The sequence below is a fragment of the Palaemon carinicauda genome, chromosome 32, assembly GCF_036898095.1.
Source record: "Palaemon carinicauda isolate YSFRI2023 chromosome 32, ASM3689809v2, whole genome shotgun sequence".
In the NCBI taxonomy this organism is placed as follows: domain Eukaryota; kingdom Metazoa; phylum Arthropoda; class Malacostraca; order Decapoda; family Palaemonidae; genus Palaemon; species Palaemon carinicauda.
In genome coordinates this window covers 77,442,389-77,469,584 of record NC_090756.1, presented here as the reverse complement: position 1 = coordinate 77,469,584, position 27,196 = coordinate 77,442,389, and the positions used below count along the sequence as shown (strand labels likewise).

The 27,196-nt window shown below is 43.1% G+C and overlaps 1 protein-coding gene across 4 annotated transcripts in view; it reads right to left on the bottom strand.

Annotated features, from left to right (window-relative positions):
• Positions 1–277: 277 nt before the first annotated feature.
• Positions 278–27,196, bottom strand: part of LOC137625393 (coiled-coil and C2 domain-containing protein 2A-like) — a 256,721-nt gene continuing 229,802 nt past the window's right edge. For 3 of the 4 annotated variants that reach the window (XM_068356265.1, XM_068356263.1, XM_068356264.1), the window contains exons 23-27: positions 24,638–24,734; positions 24,224–24,378; positions 18,783–19,012; positions 1,175–1,304; positions 278–605 (exon numbers count right to left, since the gene is read on the bottom strand). In XM_068356265.1, the coding sequence (XP_068212366.1) occupies positions 417–605; positions 1,175–1,304; positions 18,783–19,012; positions 24,224–24,378; positions 24,638–24,734 (801 nt within the window). In that variant the 3' untranslated portion in view covers positions 278–416. Of the gene's footprint in view, positions 606–1,174; positions 1,305–18,782; positions 19,013–24,223; positions 24,379–24,637; positions 24,735–27,196 lie in introns of those variants that run through there. The other variant, XR_011040859.1, reaches the window with a different exon arrangement.

The following is a 27,196-nucleotide window of genomic DNA, read 5'->3' as shown; positions in this document are numbered from 1 at the left end:
AAAATATTTTATTTTTCCTTGTTTCCTTTCCTCACTGGGCTATTTTCCTGGTTGGGCCCCTGGGCTTATAGCATCCTGCTTTTCCAACTAGGGTTGTAGCTTAAAATTTAATAATAATAATAACAGTAAAAATTAATCAATAATTATTTAGTCGCTACAGGCGTAGCGGGATAGTTATTTTCATGCACATATAAAAAAATCCCATCTTTAAGTTTAGGAAAGGCATAATATTAAAAGAATATAAAAATAAAAATAAAACCTACAACTGTATTGGGTTAACAGTACCATATTTCAAGTTTTTATTGGAAAACTTAGTTCACCACCATCTTTGAACACGAATGTAAAGTACAGTAATACTATAAATGAAACAATAAATAATAATCTATTTTCAAGTACAGTAAAGATATAACACATATCTATTGCCTCTTCACAAGAGAAGCAACATAAACCCAAACAGAAATGACGTACGCCGGATACGACTTCACGTAGACGGCCAAGGCAAACTCGACGTTGGGTGCTTGCGTCAGGTGAACACCAGTGCTGTGTACAGCTTCTACCACGTTTGCCAGGTTGCTGTATCCTTGGTGTATACACACACCGCACACCTAAAATGAGGCAAAAATAATGAAAATTATGCAAAAGCTTCAATTATGGATACAAGAATAGTAGGAGAGAAGAGGAATTGATTAGATAACTGATATGAAAACTCCTTTGGTGGCTGTACTAAATAAAAGGGTTGGAAAGAAGTGGAGATAATGTTGATATCAACATTCCTTAATTCCTAAATGTTGGAATGTTTCAGGTGACACTTAACACAGGAACCCAGAACTAATAATGTTGAATTGTAATTCACTACCAAAATCATTTTTCGATCATGACAATTACACTTCTTTTCCTATAGGTTTGGGAATACAAAATGAAAACAAAACCTGAATGACACTACAGATTACATTTACATAACTAAGGAACATCTTTTAACCCTAAATCAACTTGATATTTTTGTTTGTTGACTAATTGGAACTCAAACTCAAAGCTTCATTACTTTTTCTTAATTTAGCTTTTGCTCTTTATTTTATCTTCACACATCCTCTACTGAAATTCATATTCAAGGATATATTCTAAACTGCGAAGCTTTTTATTAATAAAAAGAGTTTCTCAACCTGTGGTAGCACACCTTATGTGATGCCATTACTGACGCTAACTGAGAGATGTCTGGAGTAGCCGACTTTCCTGCAGCCCGCGCGTCATCTAACCCGGATATCAATTTACGCAACACCTTGATAGCATGTCTGTTCCACGAAGTTCTAGAGGGAAAAAAATTAAATGCTTTTAGAAAAATTCAACAGAGAATTCTTGAATTATGCAATGTTAATTGTTTCAACATTGCTCGTTTGTTCATTCGTTTAAGAACAACTTGCATATAGCAAGACACGGGCTCTTGCTCAAGGACAGCCCGTGAACAGCATTGCTAACACTAACTTAATTCACTACTTTATAACCAATAAAAGGGCATATAAAACAGAATCTTAATCTTGAAATTTATCATTTTCATACTCTCCTTCCTGATGTTCACATTAATTTTACTCGAAGCAGTGGTGACGACTACTCCAAAATGAAAATATCCCTTTCTTTCTCCTTGCAAATGCCTCCCCTTCTAGGAACCAGCAAGTCCCTCTGGCAGTTGATGGCAACTTACTAGTCGATGATATGACATAACAATAGCCTACTCTTCAGTTCTCCAAGTTGAAAACCTAATCCTTAGTCTCTTGACATCACTGATCAGTGGAGAGGAAGTGAGGGCATGTATATGAACATTAAGCAAATATAGAAATAATATTTTATAAAAAATCTGTTTATTTGTATGAAACTCTCCTGATGTTCATATTACTGAATCACACACACTGATGGAGGTGGGATAATGTAGCTAAGAGAAAAGTAAGTCTAAATTAATTAATCTATCGACCACAGGAGATAAGTTTAAAAGAAAACCAATCCTAACTCAAAGTAAACGTAATCACAGAGTCTCCCAGTTGAATTAAAAGCCTGTACTCATTATCCACCTTTTAAAACTAAAGTCTTACACAGTATGATGAATAAAATCTTAAATATTCTCATTAAGAAAATTAGTTATGAATTAAATTAAATTTAAGGACATAAACTAACAGTAAATTTTTTTTTATACCATACCCCTCATAGTTACCACAGCACTTAATGCTCAGTAAATTTCTATCAAAAACAGATTTTTTTTTTTTAGAAAAATCTTTGCAAATACTATATCTATATACCAAGGCACTTTCCCCAATTTTGGGGGGTAGCCGACATCAAACAAATGAAACAAAACAGGGGACCTTTCCTCTCTACGCTCCTCCCAGCTTGACGAGGGACTCAACAGAGTTCGGCTGGTACTGTTAGGGGTGCCATAGCCCACCCTCCCTTGTTATCCACCACAGATGAAGCTTCATAACGCTGAATCCCCTACTGCTGCTACCTCCACCGTCATCCAGGGTGACTGGAGGAAGCAGCAGGGCCTACCGGAACTGCGGCACAAATACCGACCATACAAACCACAGCCACTTTAAATACTCCTTTCCAAATTTACCACATAAAGAGAGATAGCTGAACTACCCCCTTGTGAATCGAAACCTTCAAGTCCTTCCTCTGATTTGAAGGTAACTTGCCGTGCGACCTTAACTAGAAACAAAATGTAAATTTAGGAAAGATGACTTTTAAAAGTCTATGTTTATATGAACTTTTAATCTTGACATAACAGTCCTGTTAACATACAACTTTACATATCGCTGATATATCGCAATATTTCTATTATTATTATTATTACTACCCAAGCTGCAACCCTAGCTGAAAAATTATATTTTAATTATAAAATAAATTTTTGAATATACTTACCCGGTGAATATATAATAGCTGCAACTCTGTTGCTCGACAGACACATACATAAAAACTCACCAGCGATCGCTATACAGGTTGCGGGTGTGCCCACCAGCGCCAACTGTCGGCCAGATACCACTCTCGATGTAAACAAAACCTCAATTTCTTCTCATCCCACTGCGTCTCTATTGGGGAGGAAGGGAGGGTCGTTTAATTTATATATTCACCGGGTAAGTATATTCAAAAATTTATTTTATAATTAAAATATCATTTTTAAATATTTAACTTAGCCGGTGAATATATAATAGCTGATTCACACCCAAGGAGGTGGGTAGAGACCAGAGTTAATTATGTTTACATCGTATAAGCTAAGAGTTTTTTATTTCATTTTGACAGTTATCAATATAACAAAACCAAAATAAATAGGTACCTGGTAAGGAAGTCGACTTAGACGATTACTCTGCCTTGTAAGTACGTCTTCCTTACGGAGCCCATCGATCCTCTTAGGATGCTGACAGACCCCCAGGAGCTGAAGTATCAAGGGCTGCAACCCATACAACAGGACCTCATCAAACCCCTAATCTGGGCGCTCTCAAGAAATGACTTTGACCACCCGCCAAATCAACCAGGATGCGAAAGGCTTCTTAGCCTTCCGGACAACCCATAAAAAAAACATTAAAACATTTCAAGAGACAGATTAAAAGGATATGGAATTAGGGAATTGTAGTGGTTGAGCCCTCACCCACTACTGCACTCGCTGCTACGAATGGTCCCAGTGTGTAGCAGTTCTCGTAAAGAGACTGGACATCTTTCAAGTAAAATGACGCGAACACTGACTTGCTTCTCCAATAGGTTGCGTCCATGATACTTTGCAGAGATCTATTTTGCTTAAAGGCCACGGAAGTTGCTACAGCTCTAACCTCGTGCATCTTAACCTTAAGCAAAGATCGGTCTTCCTCACTCAAGTGTGAATGAGCTTCTCGTATTAACAATCTGATAAAATATGACAAAGCATTCTTTGACATAGGCAAGGATGGTTTCTTAACCGAACACCATAACGCTTCAGATTGGTCTCGTAAAGGTTTAGTACGAGCTAAGTAGAACTTAAGAGCTCTAACAGGGCATAAGACTCTTTCTAGTTCATTGTCTACGATCTCCGATAAGCTAGGAATATCGAAAGATTTAGGCCAAGGACGAGAAGGTAGCTCATTTTTGGCTAGGAAACCAAGCTGCAGAGAACAAGTAGCTTTTTCTGACGAAAACCCGATGTTCTTGCTGAAGGCATGAAGCTCACTGACTCTTTTAGCCGAGGCTAAGCATACCAGGAAAAGAGTCTTAAGAGTGAGATCTTTCAGGGAGGCTGACTGTAAAGGCTCAAACCTGTCTGACATGAGGAATCTTAGGACCACGTCTAAATTCCACCCAGGTGTAGCCAAACGACGCTCCTTAGAGGTCTCGAAAGACTTAAGGAGGTCTTGCAGATCTTTATTGTTGGAAAGATCTAAGCCTCTATGCCGGAAGACCGAGGCCAACATGCTTCTGTAGCCCTTGATAGTAGGAGCTGAAAGGGATCGTACTTTTCTCAGGTATAAGAGAAAATCAGCTATTTGGGCTACAGAGGTACTGGTCGAGGATACGGAAACTGACTTGCACCAGTCTCGGAAGACTTCCCACTTCGATTGGTAGACTCTAATGGTAGACGCTCTCCTTGCTCTAGCAATCGCACTGGCTGCCTCCTTCGAAAAGCCTCTAGCTCTCGATAGAGTCTTTCGATAGTCTGAAGGCAGTCAGACGAAGAGCGTGGAGGCTTTGGTGTACCTTCTTTACGTGTGGCTGACGTAGAAGGTCTACTCTTAGAGGAAGACTTCTGGGAACGTCTACTAGCCATCGAAGTACCTCGGTGAACCATTCTCTCGCGGGCCAGAGGGGAGCAACTAACGTCAACCTTGTCCCTTCGTGAGAGGCGAATTTCTGCAGTACCTTGTTGACAATCTTGAATGGTGGGAATGCGTAAAGGTCTAGATGTGACCAATCTAGGAGGAAGGCATCTATATGTATTGCTGCTGGGTCCGGGACTGGAGAGCAATAGATTGGAAGCCTCTTGGTCAGCGAGGTTGCAAAGAGATCTATGGTGGGTTGACCCCAAGTCGCCCAAAGTCTCTTGCACACATCCTTGTGGAGGGTCCATTCGGTTGGAATTACTTGACCTTTCCGACTGAGACAATCTGCTAGGACGTTCAAGTCGCCCTGGATGAACCTCGTTACTAGGGAGATGCCTCGATCTTTTGACCAGATGAGCAGGTCCCTTGCGATCTCGTACAGAGTCAGTGAGTGGGTACCTCCCTGTTTGGAAATGTACGCCAAGGCCGTGGTGTTGTCCGAGTTGACCTCCACCACCTTGCCTCGAAGGAGATTCTCGAAGCTTATCAAGGCCAGATGAACCGCCAAAAGCTCCTTGCTGTTGATATGCATGCTCCTCTGACTCGAGTTCCACAGACCTGAGCATTCCCGACCGTCCAGCGTCGCGCCCCAGCCCAAGTCCGATGCGTCCGAGAAGAGAACGTGGTTGGGTTTCTGAACTGCCAGGGGAAGACCCTCTCGTAGGCTGATATTGTCCTTCCACCAAGTCAGACAAGACTTGATCTTTTCGGAAATCGGGATCGAGACCGCCTCTAGCGTCTTGTCCTTTTTCCAGTGAAAAGCCAGGTGGAATTGAAGAGGTCGGAGGTGTAGCCTTCCTAGCGAGACAAATTGCTCCAGGGATGACAGCGTTCCTACCAGACTCATCCAAAGCCTGACTGAGCAGCGTTCTTTCTTCAGCATCTTCTGGATGGAGAGCAGCGCTTGATCTATTCTGGGGGCCGACGGAAAAGCCCGAAAAACTTGACTGTGAATCTCCATCCCTAAATACAGAATAGTTTGGGATGGGACCAGCTGTGACTTTTCCAAGTTGACTAGGAGTCCCAATTCCTTGGTCAGATTTAGAGTCCAATTGAGATCCTTCAGACAGCGATGACTGGAAGAGGCTCTGAGAAGCCAGTCGTCCAAATAAAGGGAGGCTCGGATGTCCGATAAATGGAGGAATTTTGCCACATTCCTCATAAGCCTCGTAAACACGAGAGGAGCTGTGCTTAGGCCAAAGCACAGGGCCCGAAACTGGTACACCACATCGGCGAAGACGAATCTCAGAAAAGGTTGGGAGTCTGAGTGAATGGGGATGTGGAAGTAGGCGTCCCTTAGGTCTAGAGAGACCATCCAGTCTTCCTTTCTGACCGCTGCTAGGACTGACTTTGTGGTCTCCATGGTAAACTTTGTCTTTGTGACAAAGACATTCAGAGCACTGACGTCTAGCACCGGTCTCCAACCTCCTGTCTTCTTTGATACTAGGAAGAGACGGTTGTAAAACCCCGGTGATTGAAGGTCCGAGACTTTGACCACCGCTCCCTTCTCTAGCAAAAGAGACACTTCCAGTTTCAGGGCTCGTCTCTTTTCTTCCTCTCGGTACCTGGGAGAGAGATCGATGGGGGATGTCGCTAGAGGAGGTCTGCGTACAAAAGGGATTTTGTACCCCTCTCTGAGCAACCTCACAGATTGTTGATCTGTGCCTCTCTTCTCCCAGGCTTGCCAGAAGTTCTTGAGTCTGGCACCTACTGCTGTCTGAAGTTGCGGGCAGTCAGACTCTGCCCTTAGAGGACTTGGATCCTTTCCTCTTCCCTCTCTTCCCTTCGGCACGAGCACCTCCCCTGCTGGAGGCTCTGCCACGAAAGGGCGGGATAAACCTGGACGCAGGAGTGTCCATCCTAGGTCTGGCAGACAAGGCAGGCAAAGGGGGAGATTTGCGAGCCGAGGACGCAACTAGATCGTGGGTGTCCTTCTGCACTAAAGACGAGGCAATTTCCTTAACCAAGACTTCAGGAAACAAGCACTTAGACAAGGGCGCAAAGAGTAGCTCGGATCTTTGGCATGGCGTCACCCCTGCTGACAGAAACGAGCACAGAGACTCGTTTCTTAAGGACTCCGGACGTGAACGAAGCGGCAAGCTCGTTGGACCCATCACGGACGGCCTTGTCCATGTAGGACATAATGAGTAAGGAAACATCCCTATCGGCAGAAGAGATTTTCCTACTCAGGGCTCCTAGACACCAGTCCAGGAAGTTAAAGACTTCAAACGCCCTAAAAATGCCTTTAAGAAGGTGGTACAGGTCCGAGGGTGACCAACAAATCTTCGAGCGTCTCATGGCAAGGCGGCGGGGAGAGTCTACAAGACTTGAGAAGTCGCCCTGGGCAGAGGCAGGAACTCCCAAGCCGAGAACTTCTCCCGTGGCATACCAGACGCTCGATCTAGATGAGAGTTTAGATGGGGGGAAGGCAAATGCTGTCTTCCCTAAACTCCTCTTGGTCTCTAACCAATCGCCTAACATCCGTAAAGCTCTCTTGGATGAGCGAGAGAGAACGAGTTTAGTAAAGGCAGGCATGGTAGCAGGAACGCCTAAGACAAACTCTGACGGCGGCGAACGAGGAGCCACAGAAATAAAGTGGTCAGGGAACAACTCTTTAAAAACAGCCATGACTTTTCTAAAGTCCAAGGATGGTTGAACTGCTTTAGGCTCATCTAGTTCTGAAGGTTGATCCTCATGCTGTGGTTCAGCAACGTCCTCATCTGACTGTTCCTCATCCGATAACTGATGAGAAAACGGCAACGGAGTAGGCAACGTTTGACTCGCAGAGTCCGGTCGCACAGGTGCATACGTGACGGAGCCGGACGCAGCGTCCTGGAACTGCTGAACAGTCTGGGAACTGTCAACAATAACAGGTGCGCGAGGACGCACAGCGTCCACCCGAGACTGTTTAGACCGTCTGGGTTGTGCAGTCAACATCATACCGGGTTGCGGAGGTTGACGCACCGCGTCAAAACAAGTCATCTCTGATGGTTGATGAACGTCCTGAACGTCACCAATCGCATCAGTGCGATGCCTAACGTCAACGTGCGGCTGGAAATCCACACTGGGTCGCATCGGTGGAGGTACCACCCCAACTGGTTAACGCGAGAAAGCTACATCCACGTCAACAGGACGCACAACAGAGCGCTTGGATGGCTGAAGGCTCGTAGGTTCAACGGTAACCTTCTCAGCGTTGTAGTCCTCCATCAAGAACGCAAGCTTGGACTGCATGTCTTGCAGTAACACCCATTTAGGGTCTACGGAAGCAGGTGCGGTAACAGACGGGGTTAACGAATGAGACGGCACAACTTTGCCTCTCTTAGGCGGCGAGCAGTCATCAGATGACGGCAACGGGTCCGAACTGTCCCAGTGGCTACATCCGGGACGTTGGACTTGTCCTGAAGGGACCGACTTACGCTTTAAAGGTCTGGAGACCTTGGTCCAAGGTTTCTTACGTGAAACACCTTCGGACGACGAGGTAAAAATGGGCTCTCTCGTCTTACTTAGGTAGGGGCGATCTTGGAGAGATACGCCTGATACCTTAGAGGGAACGTCTGATCGCTGGTCAAGGCCTCTCGAACCCATGAGTCGTACGACATTGCTTCTCCCCTGGGCTTGGGAGCTTGCAAGAGGTCCCGGACTAGGAGGACGACAGGCACGAACAGACGAACCCTCGAGCGCAACACTGTTCACAACACTTTGCGTAACACTAGGCACTTTGACACTATCCTTCGTGGCACTTTGGCACTTGAGTTCCTTTACGTCCGCCATGAGTTGATTTCGGTCACTTGCTAAAGACTCAACTCTCTCCCCCAAGGCATGAATAGCACGCATCATGTCTGCCATCGACGGTTCCTGAGTGCTAGGAGGGGGGTTAGGAACAACCACTACAGGGGAAGGAATAGGTTCAGGGGCATGTGGAGAGGAAAAATCTACCGACCTAGAAGAACTTCTCCTTACCCTATCTCTCTCTAGTCTGCGTGTATATTTATCAAATTCGATAAAATCGAATTCCGAAAGGCCCACGCATTCCTCACACCGATCTTCCAATTGACAGGTTTTACCCCGACAATTGGAACAAACAGTGTGAGGGTCGAGAGAAGCCTTTGGAAGACGCCTATGACAGTCCCTAGCATTACATTTTCTGAACTTGGGAACTTGAGAAGGGTCAGCCATTTTGAATTAGTCAAGGGAAAATTCCAAAAAACGATCTAAGTCATCAACAATTAATCCGATTCAAAAAAGAGTTCAAGGATTTATTTGAAGAAAAACACCTGTACTGCGAAAGCTCAAACCAAATTAAAGTATTTCACCAAATATGATGGGAAAAACTCCAGGTTCAACAGCGAGTAAAGTACGTCTTGTCGACACGTCGACAGAGAAGAAATTGAGGTTTTGTTTACATCGAGAGTGGTATCTGGCCGACAGTTGGCGCTGGTGGGCACACCCGCAACCTGTATAGCGATCGCTGGCGAGTTTTTATGTATGTGTCTGTCGAGCAACAGAGTTGCAGCTATTATATATTCACCGGCTAAGTTAAATATTTAAAAAGCAGGATGCTATACAAGGGCTCCAACATTGACAGTAGCCCCGTGAGGAAAGGAAATAAGGAAACATAGCATAGGGTACAACAAACTACATGCAAAGTACAATGATATACATTGCTTGTCTTGTATTCTATGCATTTTTTGACTTCCAAGGGAGTGCTTTGTTGTCAAAAAATACAAAATTGAAAATTCCCACTTACATTAAAAGGCTTCCCTTCCAATTTGTCTTCCTGTAATGGGTACTTCTACCTACTATAACATTACAGTATTACCACACCCTATGTCTGGTTACAAGAGACCCGTCGTAGATCAGATTTTTGCTTTATAAGTGACTTGTACGGTATGTTTCCTGTACATATACCGAATGTGAAAAAGTACTTATAACCTGCTATCATTCTATAAAAATCAGATACTTAGATTAATAAGTTTCCATGTTGTACATTATGGCACTTAATCATCTTTTCATGATGTAGGAACCCATACAAACTCAGAAAAAATTACGAACAAAATAAGTCATTAAATAACTAGAGGGGCACTCAGCAGAGCGCAGACCTCCGCCACGGCAGCTTATTTCTCAACCTTTTGCTCGACCTTGACCTTGACCTTTGACCTAGGACTTTCAAATTTGAATCACTTCCATGTCTCAACATAATTAATTCCTGAAAGTTTCACTACTCTATGAGTAAAATTGTGGTCAGAAAGTTCTTCACACAAACAAACAGACCAACACGGCCGAAAACATAACCTATTCTCCTACTTTGTCACCGGAGGTAACTATGTTCAATTCCTTATTAGAGGCATGAGATTTGGGACATAGGACCTGGTACTGTTGAAACTAGATTGCCATGATATTCTTTGGACAAAATGCTGCCAATCTTATTTTCAAATAACCTGGGTGTTCAATAAGAAGTAAATTCCATCTTGGATACATGTTAACTTATTTCCATTTAAAACTACGCAACAAAATGAAATATCGGAACAGAATTCTTCACGGTAACTAGATTAGAATCCAGTTTAGGTTGATGCAACTTTTGTCATTTCTCAGGTCAATTCATAATCCCCTTGTTGAATTATTCAGATCCAAACAAATTTCAAGCAGGATCAAACCCTTAATTTTCTTCTAATAAAAACTCTGTAAATAAGATCATTTCATGCAAATTCCGCTTTAGTTTTCCGGTTTTCAAAGACTGATGTTGAAGAAATTTAACTATTCCTGAACAAGGTAGGTGGTAGGTTGGCCAGGGCACCCGCCACCCGGTAAGATACTACCGCTAGAGGGTTATGGGGTCCTTTGACTAGCCAGACAGCGCTACACTGGATCCGCTCTGGTTACGGTTCACTTTTCTTTTGCCTACACATACACCGAATAGTCTCTCCTATTCTTTACATATTCTCTGTCCTAATACACGTGACAACACTGAGATTACCAAACAATTCTTCTTCACCCAAGGGGTTAAACTACTATACTGTAAATGTTCAATGGCCACTTTCCTCTTGGTGAGGGTAGAAGAGAGACTTTAGCTATGGTAAGAAGCTCTTCTAGGGCAAAGGACTCCAAAATCAAACCATTGTTCTCTAGCCTCTGTACCACGGTCTTCCACTGTCTTGCGTTAGAGTTCTCTTGCTTGAGGGAACACTCAGGCAAACTACAGTATTCTATCTTATTTCTTTTCCTCTTGTTTTGTTAAAGTTTTTATAGTTTATATAGGAAATATTTATTTTATGTTGTTACTGTTCTTAAAATGATATTTTAATTACAAAATAAATTTTTGAATATACTTACCCGGTGAATATATAATAGCTGCAACTCTGTTGCTCGACAGACACATACATAAAAACTCGCCAGCGATCGCTATACAGGTTGCGGGTGTGCCCACCAGCGCCAACTGTCGGCCAGATACCACTCTCGATGTAAACAAAACCTCAATTTCTTCTCATCCCACTGCGTCTCTATTGGGGAGGAAGGGAGGGTCGTTTAATTTATATATTCACCGGGTAAGTATATTCAAAAATTTATTTTATAATTAAAATATCATTTTTAAATATTTAACTTAGCCGGTGAATATATAATAGCTGATTCACACCCAAGGAGGTGGGTAGAGACCAGAGTTAATTATGTTTACATCGTATAAGCTAAGAGTTTTTTATTTCATTTTGACAGTTATCAATATAACAAAACCAAAATAAATAGGTACCTGGTAAGGAAGTCGACTTAGACGATTACTCTGCCTTGTAAGTACGTCTTCCTTACGGAGCCCATCGATCCTCTTAGGATGCTGACAGACCCCCAGGAGCTGAAGTATCAAGGGCTGCAACCCATACAACAGGACCTCATCAAACCCCTAATCTGGGCGCTCTCAAGAAATGACTTTGACCACCCGCCAAATCAACCAGGATGCGAAAGGCTTCTTAGCCTTCCGGACAACCCATAAAAACATTAAAACATTTCAAGAGACAGATTAAAAGGATATGGAATTAGGGAATTGTAGTGGTTGAGCCCTCACCCACTACTGCACTCGCTGCTACGAATGGTCCCAGTGTGTAGCAGTTCTCGTAAAGAGACTGGACATCTTTCAAGTAAAATGACGCGAACACTGACTTGCTTCTCCAATAGGTTGCGTCCATGATACTTTGCAGAGATCTATTTTGCTTAAAGGCCACGGAAGTTGCTACAGCTCTAACCTCGTGCGTCTTAACCTTAAGCAAAGATCGGTCTTCCTCACTCAAGGGTGAATGAGCTTCTCGTATTAACAATCTGATAAAATATGACAAAGCATTCTTTGACATAGGCAAGGATGGTTTCTTAACCGAACACCATAACGCTTCAGATTGGCCTCGTAAAGGTTTAGTACGAGCTAAGTAGAACTTAAGAGCTCTAACAGGGCATAAGACTCTTTCTAGTTCATTGCCTACGATCTCCGATAAGCTAGGAATATCGAAAGATTTAGGCCAAGGACGAGAAGGTAGCTCATTTTTGGCTAGGAAACCAAGCTGCAGAGAACAAGTAGCTTTTTCTGACGAAAACCCGATGTTCTTGCTGAAGGCATGAAGCTCACTGACTCTTTTAGCCGAGGCTAAGCATACCAGGAAAAGAGTCTTAAGAGTGAGATCTTTCAGGGAGGCTGACTGTAAAGGCTCAAACCTGTCTGACATGAGGAATCTTAGGACCACGTCTAAATTCCACCCAGGTGTAGCAAAACGACGCTCCTTAGAGGTCTCGAAAGACTTAAGGAGGTCTTGCAGATCTTTATTGTTGGAAAGATCTAAGCCTCTATGCCGGAAGACCGAGGCCAACATGCTTCTGTAGCCCTTGATAGTAGGAGCTGAAAGGGATCGTACTTTTCTCAGGTATAAGAGAAAATCCGCTATTTGGGCTACAGAGGTACTGGTCGAGGATACGGAAACTGGCTTGCACCAGTCTCGGAAGACTTCCCACTTCGATTGGTAGACTCTAATGGTAGACGCTCTCCTTGCTCTAGCAATCGCACTGGCTGCCTCCTTCGAAAAGCCTCTAGCTCTCGAGAGTCTTTCGATAGTCTGAAGGCAGTCAGACGAAGAGCGTGGAGGCTTTGGTGTAACTTCTTTACGTGTGGCTGACGTAGAAGGTCTACTCTTAGAGGAAGACATCTGGGAACGTCTACTAGCCATCGAAGTACCTCGGTGAACCATTCTCTCGCGGGCCAGAGGGGAGCAACTAACGTCAACCTTGTCCCTTCGTGAGAGGCGAATTTCTGCAGTACCTTGTTGACAATCTTGAATGGTGGGAATGCGTAAAGGTCTAGATGTGACCAATCTAGGAGGAAGGCATCTATATGTATTGCTGCTGGGTCCGGGACTGGAGAGCAATAGATTGGAAGCCTCTTGGTCAGCAAGGTTGCAAAGAGATCTATGGTGGGTTGACCCCAAGTCGCCCAAAGTCTCTTGCACACATCCTTGTGGAGGGTCCATTCGGTTGGAATTACTTGACCTTTCCGACTGAGACAATCTGCTAGGACGTTCAAGTCGCCCTGGATGAACCTCGTTACTAGGGAGATGCCTCGATCTTTTGACCAGATGAGCAGGTCCCTTGCGATCTCGTACAGAGTCAGTGAGTGGGTACCTCCCTGTTTGGAAATGTACGCCAAGGCCGTGGTGTTGTCCGAGTTGACCTCCACCACCTTGATTCGAAGGAGATTCTCGAAGCTTATCAAGGCCAGATGAACTGCCAAAAGCTCCTTGCTGTTGATATGCATGCTCCTCTGACTCGAGTTCCACAGACCTGAGCATTCCCGACCATCCAGCGTCGCGCCCCAGCCCAAGTCCGATGCGTCCGAGAAGAGAACATGGTTGGGTTTCTGAACTGCCAGGGGAAGACCCTCTCGTAGGCTGATATTGTCCTTCCACCAAGTCAGACAAGACTTGATCTTTTCGGAAATCGGGATCGAGACCGCCTCTAGCGTCTTGTCCTTTTTCCAGTGAAAAGCCAGGTGGAATTGAAGAGGTCGGAGGTGTAGCCTTCCTAGCGAGACAAATTGCTCCAGGGATGACAGCGTTCCTACCAGACTCATCCAAAGCCTGACTGAGCAGCGTTCTTTCTTCAGCATCTTCTGGATGGAGAGCAGCGCTTGATCTATTCTGGGGGCCGACGGAAAAGCCCGAAAAACTTGACTGTGAATCTCCATCCCTAAATACAGAATAGTTTGGGATGGGACCAGCTGTGACTTTTCCAAGTTGACTAGGAGTCCCAATTCCTTGGTCAGATCTAGAGTCCAATTGAGATCCTTCAGACAGCGATGACTGGAAGAGGCTCTGAGAAGCCAGTCGTCCAAATAAAGGGAGGCTCGGATGTCCGATAAATGGAGGAATTTTGCCACATTCCTCATAAGCCTCGTAAACACGAGAGGAGCTGTGCTTAGGCCAAAGCACAGGGCCCGAAACTGGTACACCACATCGTCGAAGACGAATCTCAGAAAAGGTTGGGAGTCTGAGTGAATGGGGATGTGAAAGTAGGCGTCCCTTAGATCTAGAGAGACCATCCAGTCTTCCTTTCTGACCGCTGCTAGGACTGACTTTGTGGTCTCCATGGTAAACTTCGTCTTTGTGACAAGACATTCAGAGCACTGACGTCTAGCACCGGTCTCCAACCTCCTGTCTTCTTTGATACTAGAAAGAGACGGTTGTAAAACCCCGGTGATTGAAGGTCCGAGACTTTGACCACCGCTCCCTTCTCTAGCAAAAGAGACACTTCCATTTTCAGGGCTCGTCTCTTTTCTTCCTCTCGGTACCTGGGAGAGAGATCGATGGGGGATGTCGCTAGAGGAGGTCTGCGTACAAAAGGGATTTTGTACCCCTCTCTGAGCAACCTCACAGATTGTTGATCTGCGCCTCTCTTCTCCCAGGCTTGCCAGAAGTTCTTGAGTCTGGCACCTACTGCTGTCTGAAGTTGCGGGCAGTCAGACTCTGCCCTTAGAGGACTTGGATCCTTTCCTCTTCCCTCTCTTCCCTTCGGCACGAGCACCTCCCCTGCTGGAGGCTCTGCCACGAAAGGGCGGGATAAACCTGGACGAAGGAGTGTCCATCCTAGGTCTGGCAGACAAGGCAGGCAAAGGGGGAGCTTTACGAGCCGAGGACGCAACTAGATCGTGGGTGTCCTTCTGCACTAAAGACGAGGCAATTTCCTTAACCAAGACTTCAGGAAACAAGCACTTAGACAAGGGCACAAAGAGTAGCTCGGATCTTTGGCATGGCGTCACCCCTGCTGACAGAAACGAGCACAGAGACTCTCGTTTCTTAAGGACTCCGGACGTGAATGAAGTGGCAAGCTCGTTGGACCCATCACGGACGGCCTTGTCCATGCAGGACATAATGAGTAAGGAAACATCCCTATCGGCAGAAGAGATTTTCCTACTCAGGGCTCCTAGACACCAGTCCAGGAAGTTAAAGACTTCAAACGCCCTAAAAATGCCTTTAAGAAGGTGGTCCAGGTCCGAGGGTGACCAACAAATCTTCGAGCGTCTCATGGCAAGGCGGTGGGGAGAGTCTACAAGACTTGAGAAGTCGCCCTGGGCAGAGGCAGGAACTCCCAAGCCGAGAACTTCTCCCGTGGCATACCAGACGCTCGATCTAGATGAGAGTTTAGATGGGGGGAAGGCAAATGCTGTCTTCCCTAAACTCCTCTTGGTCTCTAACCAATCGCCTAACATCCGTAAAGCTCTCTTGGATGAGCGAGAGAGAACGAGTTTAGTAAAGGCAGGCATGGTAGCAGGAACGCCTAAGACAAACTCTGACGGCGGCGAACGAGGAGCCACAGAAATAAAGTGGTCAGGGAACAACTCTTTAAAAACAGCCATGACTTTTCTAAAGTCCAAGGATGGTTGAACTGCTTTAGGCTCATCTAGTTCTGAAGGTTGATCCTCATGCTGTGGTTCAGCAACGTCCTCATCTGACTGTTCCTCATCCGATAACTGATGAGAAAACGGCAACGGAGTAGGCAACGTTTGACTCGCAGAGTCCGGTCGCACAGGTGCATACGTGACGGAGCCGGACGCAGCGTCCTGGAACTGCTGAACAGTCTGGGAACTGTCAACAATAACAGGTGCGCGAGGACGCACAGCGTCCACCCGAGACTGTTTAGACCGTCTGGGTTGTGCAGTCAACACCATACCGGGTTGCGGAGGTTGACGCACCGCGTCAAAACAAGTCAACTCTGATGGTTGATGAACGTCCTGAACGTCACCAATCGCATCAGTGCGTTGCCTAACGTCAACGTGCGGCTGGAAATCCACACTGGGTCGCATCGGTGGAGGTACCACCCCAACTGGTTGACGCGAGAAAGCTACATCCACGTCAACAGGACGCACAACAGAGAGCTTGGATGGCTGAAGGCTCGTAGGTTCAACGGTAACCTTCTCAGCGTTGTAGTCCTCCATTAAGGACGCAAGCTTGGACTGCATGTCTTGCAGTAACACCCATTTAGGGTCTACGGAAGCAGGTGCGGTAACAGACGGGGTTAACGAATGAGACGGCACAACTTTGCCTCTCTTAGGCGGCGAGCAGTCATCAGATGACGGCAACGGGTCCGAACTGTCCCAGTGGCTACATCCGGGACGTTGGACTTGTCCTGAAGGGACCGACTTACGCTTTAAAGGTCTGGAGACCTTGGTCCAAGGTTTCTTACGTGAAACACCTTCGGACGACGAGGTAAAAATGGGCTCTCTCGTCTTACTTAGGTAGGGGCGATCTTGGAGAGATACGCCTGATACCTTAGAGGGAACGTCTGATCGCTGGTCAAGGCCTCTCGAACCCATGAGTCGTACGACATTGCTTCTCCCCTGGGCTTGGGAGCTTGCAAGAGGTCCCGGACTAGGAGGACGACAGGCACGAACAGACGAACCCTCGAGCGCAACACTGTTCACAACACTTTGCGTAACACTAGGCACTTTGACACTATCCTTCGTGGCACTTTGGCACTTGAGTTCCTTTACGTCCGCCATGAGTTGATTTCGGTCACTTGCTAAAGACTCAACTCTCTCCCCCAAGGCATGAATAGCACGCATCATGTCTGCCATCGACGGTTCCTGAGTGCTAGGAGGGGGGTTAGGAACAACCACTACAGGGGAAGGAATAGGTTCAGGGGCATGTGGAGAGGAAAAATCTACCGACCTAGAAGAACTTCTCCTTACCCTATCTCTCTCTAGTCTGCGTGTATATTTATCAAATTCGATAAAATCGAATTCCGAAAGGCCCACGCATTCCTCACACCGATCTTCCAATTGACAGGTTTTACCCCGACAATTGGAACAAACAGTGTGAGGGTCGAGAGAAGCCTTTGGAAGACGCCTATGACAGTCCCTAGCATTACATTTTCTGAACTTGGGAACTTGAGAAGGGTCAGCCATTTTGAATTAGTCAAGGGAAAATTCCAAAAAACGATCTAAGTCATCAACAATTAATCCGATTCAAAAAGAGTTCAAGGATTTATTTGAAGAAAAACACCTGTACTGCGAAAGCTCAAACCAAATTAAAGTACTTCACCAAATATGATGGGAAAAACTCCAGGTTCAACAGCGAGTAAAGTACGTCTTGTCGACACGTCGACAGAGAAGAAATTGAGGTTTTGTTTACATCGAGAGTGGTATCTGGCCGACAGTTGGCGCTGGTGGGCACACCCGCAACCTGTATAGCGATCGCTGGCGAGTTTTTATGTATGTGTCTGTCGAGCAACAGAGTTGCAGCTATTATATATTCACCGGCTAAGTTAAATATTTAAAAATATTTTATTATTCCTAGTTTCCTTTCCTCACTGGACTATTTTCCCTGTTGGAGCCCCCTAGCCCTAGGCTTATAGCATCCTGCTTTTCCAACTAGGGTTGTAGCTTAGCAAGTAATAATAATAATAATAGACCATTGATTGTCCTAAAAGGGGAAAGGTCTTAACACTAAACGGGAACTGAATGGGAAACTTTTCTTGCATTAGAAACAAAAATCAAGCGATTTGCCTAGAAAACCAAGGAAACTGTGAAAATAAGTCCTCTTAGTGAACATCTAGAGGCGAAAGAGCAAAGAGAAGTCATAAAACTTACCTCACTCAAGCAATCTATTTGGATATTCAAACAAAATAAGTTTCCATATAGTTTACGTATCTCTAGGCGAGGAACTGAATTGGAAGAAAATGTAGTCATTTTGCTAAAGCATCCAATGGCAGAAAAAACTCACAAATTAAAATTCTAAATTGGATCAGGCTCACTGCTAATCAAAACATGAACCTTTAGCTTCCAGATGTTACAGTACATAGAAAAGAATCTTTATTAAATATTCACTCCATAGTAGAGGTATAAAAAGGTGGATACAATCCCCCTACCACCTTGGAACTCAGAGGTCCAAATAGCAGAAAGGTCTTGAAATTAGCCTAGTATTCTTAGTCGTCTCTGGATTTACTTCATATAAACATAAACAACATATATAGTAAGTATTAAATACTAATTACTTTTAATTTGTAATCAAAGGCGAACAGCTGATATAAATTCAATAGAAGAGGGAATGTGAGTGAACAATTCTCCATACATATAAGCAGGACAATGCAGCTGTCGGCAGAATAGGTTCATGTTACACAAAGGCAATTTAAATCACATTGAGATTTATTCATTCAAAATGAGCTGCAGAAATTATATTTGAATCGCAGGGCATTAAGAGGCCTCATTCAGAAACAAGTCAATGAGAAACTGAAAATTAGGAGGTTAATATCATAGCTAGTGGCCATCAACACCATATGGGGTGGTCATTTCTTGAGAGGGAGGCATTTTCAGCAAGAGTGAATGCGAATTAATACTCAGGGTAGACAAAGAGACAGCTTTGAATATAAGACATATGGGAAATCAGGAGAATTTCATAAAAATAATGGGTAATCAGAAGGAACACATGAAATAATAACCTTTGAACACTTCTCCATTTCATGATGGCATCTCTGAGAACAACTTCCAGATGATCCTTCAACTGTTCTATCTGAGAAGAATCCACCGACTGGAAATTAATCCGCGCGGGCTGAACACTGGGCAGACCGGGATCAGGCACAGAACGAGAGAAGAACGACCTCCAACCAGAGCCTTTCACGTCAAAATTCACTCGAGGAGGGTCGTCGTACTTTTGTACGTTAGCCCAAATCTGTCAAATCAGGAGAAAAATGGAAAGGTTAAAAATTTCATCTAATCAAAACTAAGAATATGAAATTAATAAGTATTTCTGCTTGGCATTAAATTATAAAGAAATTATTTGATTCTATGGTACAAATTTCATAGAAGATTATGTTATTCAATGTAATGTAATGTACTTGGATTAAAAAGACATAAATATTTAGTAATGTTGATCTTATTCAAGCAGCCCTCAAGAATGATTTGATCCGTACATAATGCTCTTACGTTTTATTGGGAAATTCTTATAACAAAGACCACTTTAATTTTTTTGAGTGGTGAGGTATTCAGGACGAGGGCGCCCTCTCCCAGATAGAAAATCAATCAAACCAACTGCCATAAGAAATTTATTTCTATGTCCATTAAATAGCGTCATAAACATTCTAAAGCTGCAGAATCATTTCCTATTCAAGTGATCACTATATCAGAAAAGAGGAAGGCTGCATAGATAAAATCAAAATGACCAGATGAAATTGAGCCTTTTCCTGTCAATATTAACTGAATATTTATATAAAGTATCATGCATGACTTTATGGAACAGATCAGAACACCAAAAGGAGAGTGTCTGTTGGAGTGATTTACACTCTTTCAACAACTCACACTTTTCTTAAACAAACAATATTTCACATATTCTTCTATGAAGAAAATTCAGATTAAGAACAAACTGTTAAACCCTACTTTATGTGTTAGAAAACTTTAGAAACAATGAAATGGGTAAATAGTTCAGAAACTTCTTCATTTGCAGTTCATTCAATTATAAAATCATTAAAGAACTGTAATTTATGAAATAATTTATCATCTTTATATGAAATACACTTTGGTTCAGTCCTATGAGATATGAGCAATCTTATTTAAAGTAATAATAATACATACATACATATACCAAGGCACTTCCCCCAATTTTGGGGGTTAGCCGACATCAAACAAATGAAATAAAAAAAGGGGACGTCTCCTCTCTAGGCTCCTCCCAGCCTGACAAGGGACTCAACCGAGTTCGGCTGGTACTGCTAGGGTACTAGTAATAATATCACAGATTTCAGAAGTAACTTAAATTTTTCATACCTATACAAACATGAGTAATTTAATATGGATATACTCTACCGCGCAAGCTGGTACAACCGATGATTCTTCATCGGGGCTCTGGCAACCAATACAGTATAGCATGCCCTACTTGCCCATGTGTCAGGTTGACAGGCTAGGGTTGAAGTGGTGAACCACTCTAACTCCGGCTGGACTTCCACGGTGGACGCGGCGGGAAATAACACTTAAATAACTCAGAATAAATAGATAAGGTTAAAGGAAAGGATTGGGAAGAATCATAATCACTCCTATGGTAGTGCTCTTTACTCTCGTATCTATGAGAGGGAGCAGTAGGGTACTCTCTTTCATAACTAGATCTGAGGAAGGCCATCTTGAGCTTCTTCTACCCTCTGGAGGGTACACATCACTTTGTGGGGGCAGGGATAACCCCTTAGGAAAAGGGGGTAAGGGTTCCAGCACCCTTTTCCTCTCCTGTTTCTGTAAAGAAGAGACACTTGGAAGGGAAACTGTTGCTTGACCCATATCATGTGAATTCTTAGAAACTTTAGGAACAATAGGTAAAAAATGTTCATGCGTAGTCCTTAGTAATATAGTAGGTTTGTTATGGTTATTACATCTTGAGGATGAAAAGCAAGGGTCTAAACAAGGCTGTGCTCGAGAGGTAGAGGCTGCCAAGTGGTCAACCGGAGTTGACTTATATAAGGCATAATAAGTGGTAATATTCACACGTCTAAGGGCTTGATAAATTTCACGATCAGGTCATGCATCCCTAGGGAAGCAACGATATGTGGTTAATAGACACTATGGGCAATAACATTATTAAGGGTATCACCAATATGACATGTAAAAAATCTTGGGACTCATTCTCAGCGGCAAAAGGAAATATCTGCTACTTGACTCGACCATGAGAGATGTTGAGCTTGCCTTACAAAAAATAGTAGCACACTGCCCAGCAACTTAGTAACCTATTATATATTTACATGTTCGGCAGTTTTTTTTTTCTTTCTAGTCGTAGAAAATCACCATAGTAGTCATCATCATCATTCATCATCATTTCAGCCTTCAAAAGTCCTTTGTTGGATGTAGGCCTTCCCCAGGTTCCTCCACAGACTTCTATCCCAAGCTATTCTGTGCCACTGTTGCTTATGTTGGTCTAAGTCATCTCGCCAGCGGGTTTTTTGTCTTCCTCGGTTTCTTGTGTCCAGAAGGAGTAAACCCATATAAATAATTCAAAAGTTTGTATTCACACAGGAACAAATAGGACACATTTGGAAGTAATTTTTATATGTCTTAACTTTGCAAAATCGAGTTCTTTACTATGGATAAATGTTTTCAGGAGAGCTGGAATCTAGCCATAAACTTTAATGCGAATTGTCAACGACCCACTGCTAGTTAGTGGAGGGTAGACTGACCATCCCACTCGCATATTCATCCAGTGAGGTCCCTCACTTTTGATTACAGGCAGGACTTCTTGGGGGACAGGTGACGGTCCGAAAAGTACGAGTAAACTCAAGGAAAAAAACAAATTACTTACAAATTTGTCATTTGTTCCAACACAAATACAAACCCTTCGCTCTTTACTATCGAGACTCACCCTTAGGAGAACGGAAGTCCAAACTCCAACTGCCTCAAACTTGACCTGGGGTGTAACTCTGAGTTTGATAGAGCATGAGAAAGGCAGCCTGACACTTTGTGGACTCTCAGCCTGTTAATGCTGCAGTTTCACAGCCTGGGCAATCATGGTACATGAGTGGAAAACAATCACTGTGATTTGGCCAGCTAAGAGTAAAGAGTGATATTTCACACCTTCATACTTAAAACTAGACATCGGCCATCTCCCCCTCATAGGGAGATTGGGGACATAACAAAATATATCAAATACAGTATTCCAGAATACACAAGTAAAAGTGGTTCTTACCAGCAGTCGGAGGTAGACCAGCTTGCAGAGTCCTCCAGATGCTGTGCCCCAAGAGAAGGGATGATGAAGGAAGAAAAGGCCAGTAATTTTATCCATTCATCCCAGATTAACACCGGGTAACATCCACCCTCAACCAACTGCTACGTGTACTGTAAGGGAGCTGAGGTAGCTAAGCCACTTGGTGAGCAGCCACAACAGGTCCCAGGGTAAATGTACCTAGGTTCCTGCGGGTTACGTCTTGCAGGCAATGGGCAGAGAAGGTTGTTTGCTTTAGCAAAACACCCACTTAAAGTAACTGCCCCACAGAGAAGTTTCTTTTGAATGCTAGGAAAATACTTACGCCCTTAATGTCATGAGCTCAGGGTTACGGGTCCAAGGACCCCTAAGAACCAGCTACCTAAGACTTCCTGCTCAGTTTGTCTGACAACATGTTCTTTTTTGCCAGGTATGAACAGGGCTGACAAAGAGATCGCATTGTCTTCTGTTCCTCGCTAGTTGCAAAGTTACAGTGAAATAAAACCTTGCTTGTCTGGATGTAACCAAAATGGAGCTGTTGAAAAGCCTGTTCAGTTGCTTTTAACTCCAGGAGGTTTATGTAGCATTGTCAATCTGACCCGGCACAGCTAGGAGGTTACCTGCTGCAGCAGGTGGGTCCTTCCCCGCCTCTGCCTTTTGATTCATCTTTGAAGAGCATCAACTAGGGAAAAGGAGAAAGAAGATCTACCCTTCTGTGATGCTTTGGATCCAAGATCCAACAATTCAGATCTCACCTTGCTCCAATTCACCCAAAATGAGCATTCCAGGAGAATACCTGCCCTGAGACCCAAAGGGCTTCAGCTGCCACAATGTGACTGCATGAAAATTCTGCTGTTGGGCACTAGAAACTCTGATGAGGAGAGGTGATCCAGCAGGTACAGCCACGGACGGACATGTAGCAAACTTCGCATCAGTAACTGACAAGCCACTTCTTTGAATCTTGCGATTCTACCTGCGATAGGAAAACTTTCCCTTGTGTCTGTCTGCATTTCAAGATATACTAAGTCCTGCTTGGGTTTCAAAGATGATTCCTCCAAGTTTACCCCACTCTAGAAGCATGGCACTGTAATTGTTCAGTGGCTACTTTCCTCTTAAAGGTAAGGGTAGAAGTGACTCTGTAGCTATGATACGCAGCTCTTCTAGGAGGACACTCCCAAATCAAACCATCGTTCTCTAGTCTTGGATAGTGCCATAGCCTCTGAGCCATGTTCTTTCACTGTCTTGGGGTAGAGTTCTCTTGCTTGAGGGTACATTTGGGCACCCTATTCAATTTAATTTCTCTTCCTCTTAGTTTTTGAAGTTTTCATATACTGTATATGAAAGATTTATTTTAATGTTGCTTCTATTCTTAAAATATTTTAATTGTACATTACTTTTTCTTGTTTCCTTTCCTTACCGGGCTATTTTCCCCTATTGGAGCTCTTCCGCTTATAGCATCCTACTTTTCTGGCTAAGGTTGCAGCCTAGCTTAATAATAATAATAACAATAATATTAATAATAATAATAATAATAATAATAATAATAATAATAATAATAATAATAATAATAATAAGGGAGGTTTTCTGATCCTAAGATTTCAGGAAAGCCTAACTACAAGGCAGTAAAGGTAATCCCCCTGGCAACAGTTGTTCACCTTTAACCAACCTAAATAGTTAATGGAGTCTTGAGTCTAGTCAAGTCTCCAACTCAAGGAAAAAATTCCCAAGACACAAGCATCAATGGGAATAAATTCCAAAAGTAAAAGTCTCATTTGCCACAACCATTGAATGTGGAGGGAGACGTCTGTCTCCAACCACAGCTATGATCAAAGTGAAAAAGGTATGAGTGAGCGGAGGGGGGGGGATGCTTTTCCCCGCTACCACTGGTAACAAATGGAACGGTTGTCGACACCTCGTTAAAAGTTTTATGGCCGTATACCAGCCTGCGATATCCCATAGTAAAGAATGAAAAGTTTGTATTTGTATTGGAACAAAGAAAGGTTGAGAGAAGGAAAGTCTAGGAGCTGACCTTATTGAAAGTGAGATGCTGTGCTGCAGTATTGGTACAGTGGGGTGAGTCAGTTACTTAATGGGATTAGTAAAAAATATTGGCACGACTGAAAGGTAAGAAATAAAGGGCTACAAAAATAAAAGAAAATACAGTAAAGCAATTATACTTATTCATCTTTGACAATATATGAAACCACTTACATTTTCTTCATTGATTAAAAGATACACAGCTTTAAGGGGACTAAATGACTCCTGGGCAGAAAAACTCTTGGCAGTTGAAGGGTTCCACAAGGTCCAGCTTCCATTATCTTCTAAGGTTACCACATAGCAGGTTTGGCCTTCTGGGATGCCACTGCCTAGATGTACGTGGAAAAAATTTATCAACAACTCAAAGTACAAAGGCCAGATGGATAATTACCAAAAAGGCCACACAAATGAGAGTTAAACAAAAGATAAACAAGTCACGTTGTGTAAATAGCACACCAAAATGATATCAATTGAAGAAATGAAATGATCTTTACAAAGCAGAAGGGTGAGAGCAAATTTCATTTTCAATACGGGGGAGTTATTAAAGAAGTCCAGAAAATTATAGTATCAATATATTTGTAAACATACCCACAAGGAGAAATGCAGTCTTGCCAAGATACAAAAAGAAGTTGGTTAGTAGGACTGCATGCTCTTCTTCATCGCCAGTTAGCATGGTTAGAAATTGCTGAAAAATAATTCAGCTGCCATCATCTCTATGCACTAGGAAACCTTCACCATTCACTTACGTTCCAATACTGTACTTCAGTTAGTATGACATGCTTTGCATATTTGGAATACTGTACAGTATTTAATCTACGCTTTCTAATATACAAATTACTACAAGTGAAGCCAGTATGGAGTGTAATTCACTTGAAAGTTGTAAGCTCAGGACTTACATCCTTTCAAGTTTTACAATGGATTATATAAAAGGCATTCCTCTTAGGCAGTCAAAAGGCAAGTGTTTAAAAAATATGACATCAGTGGATAAAAACTGTATGCTGAAACACCTTTTTTCTAAAGTAAAGATTAATCAAAAGATCTTAGCCTTGCAGAGGATTTATATTCCTCTTTAGCAGAAGGCTGATGTCTGTATTCTCTATTCAGATTAACATTTAGCTCTAGATTCTTGCAAAAAAAAAGATTTAATGGACTAGTAAAAAATGTATTGATGAAAAGGCCAACCCCAACATAAATTAACTAAGTAATCTTATAAAAAAAGCTGTAAATAGAAGAAGTTTCATATAAAATGTATGTTGAAATTTATCACTAATAATATTTGGATGCCTGTCAGTGAACCCCATACTCATTTTGGTTACATTTTGTCTATCCATTGGCAAACACTTGCTAAAGAATAAGTAAACATTCAAGAATCTGATAACTAGAGTAATAATTTTTGGTATCCAATGGATTTAGTTATATTACAGCAAATACAGAACAGCATTCACTATCATAACGATGAATATACAGAACAGTGCTTTAACTGAAAAGCGTAACAGCAAAGACAGCATCTTAATGTGAAAAACAAAACCGTTATTTCATAATGGCCTGGAAACTGAATGCTTTTTTGTCAATTGTTGTTCTATAAAGTAATGTCTTTTCTGTCAAAGCTACGATACCAATGTTTACATTTAGTAATATAAGGAATTAGGAGGTCTGGGAAGTTACTGAGGGGTGCAGCACATATCAGTGAAGTCTTTAAAAATCCCTGGTATCTCTGTTACCAATTCCCGTAAATGTTAAAGTAACAGATTCAAAGGACATTGATCAGGAAAGATGGATACTGGTGTTAAAAGGGAACAGATAAATATGATTAGGATTTGATTTCCTCTTTGATCTAAATATTATGGAAAGAAAACAAAAGTCTGCTTCAAGTATCTAGTCTCAAATCACAGTTACTAAGAGTATAAAAAACATTTCAAAGCTAATTTTCTTAGAACTGAGGAGTTGAAAGTGGGAGGCTAAGGTCTGAATTCTATATTTTATCCCAGAGGACCCCTGCAGAGAAGAGAGTGATCTGTTTTCTTCTCATCGGCACAAGATGGAACTAACTTATAAATGAAACAACCAAAACTTAATAGAGTACTAAAAATTTTAATTTTCCTTATGATGTCAATATCTTACTAATATGACAAATTCATATGTAATTTGTATTTTTCCTAACTATACAAACCTTAGCTATTTAATATGGGTAATTACTTTCGGCGTAGCTGAAATGACGAGCCATTAGAATTTTAACGAGGGTTTACTACCCCACCGCTAGTTAGCGGGGGGTAGGGAGGGTAGCTTGCTACCTTCCCCCCTCACACACACCTGTGATTGAGCTCACTTTGCTTAGAGGTAGGACTTCACGGGGGATAGGGCTGGTGGGCAAGTTTGATTAAATAGCTAAGGTTTGTATAGTTAGGAAAAATAAAAATTACCTACGAATTTGTCATTGGTTCCGTAACTGAAATACAAACCACGCTATTTAATATGGGTGACTCACCCCTTAGGAAGGGTGGTAATTCCCAGCCAGTACTGGCTTTTGGGTTTGCCCGGGGACTCAGTACCTGAGTGTGTCAGCACTCAACAATAAGGAGTCCCTGCACCTCGCTAGAACCTTGCTGTGCAAGGGCTGCGGCCTACGTAAGCTGTGTGTGAAGGTATGAAGTGTGACTCGTCCTAGGAAGTTGACCTGAAGTTCTTTAGATGGAAACTTTAGGCTAGGACTCTCCAAATACCACCTCGTCACGGTATGGGGACATGACAGTATTAACTTAATATTAGGAACACAATGGAACATGGTTTACCTGCAGTGGTTTGAGGTCAGCTGTGCAGAGAACCTAGGATGCTGCTTTCCCCAAGAGAGGGGAGGATGAAGAAGAGAATAAGGGCCAGACAAACTTTTTCATTCATGCAGACTAAGACTGGGTAACAATGCCCTCAACCTTCTGCTACTTGTCCATTAAGGAGCCTGAGGTTTTAAACCAGCTGTATCGAGCCTCCTGTGTGTCACGTCTTGCAGGTAGTGGGCTGTGAAGGTTGTCTGACATTTCCACACCCCTGCTTGTAGAACCTGCATCACTGAAAAGTTATTCTTGAAGGCCAGGGACGTAGCTACGCCCCTGACATCATGTGCTCTAGGGCGACGTGACGGATGAGGGTCTG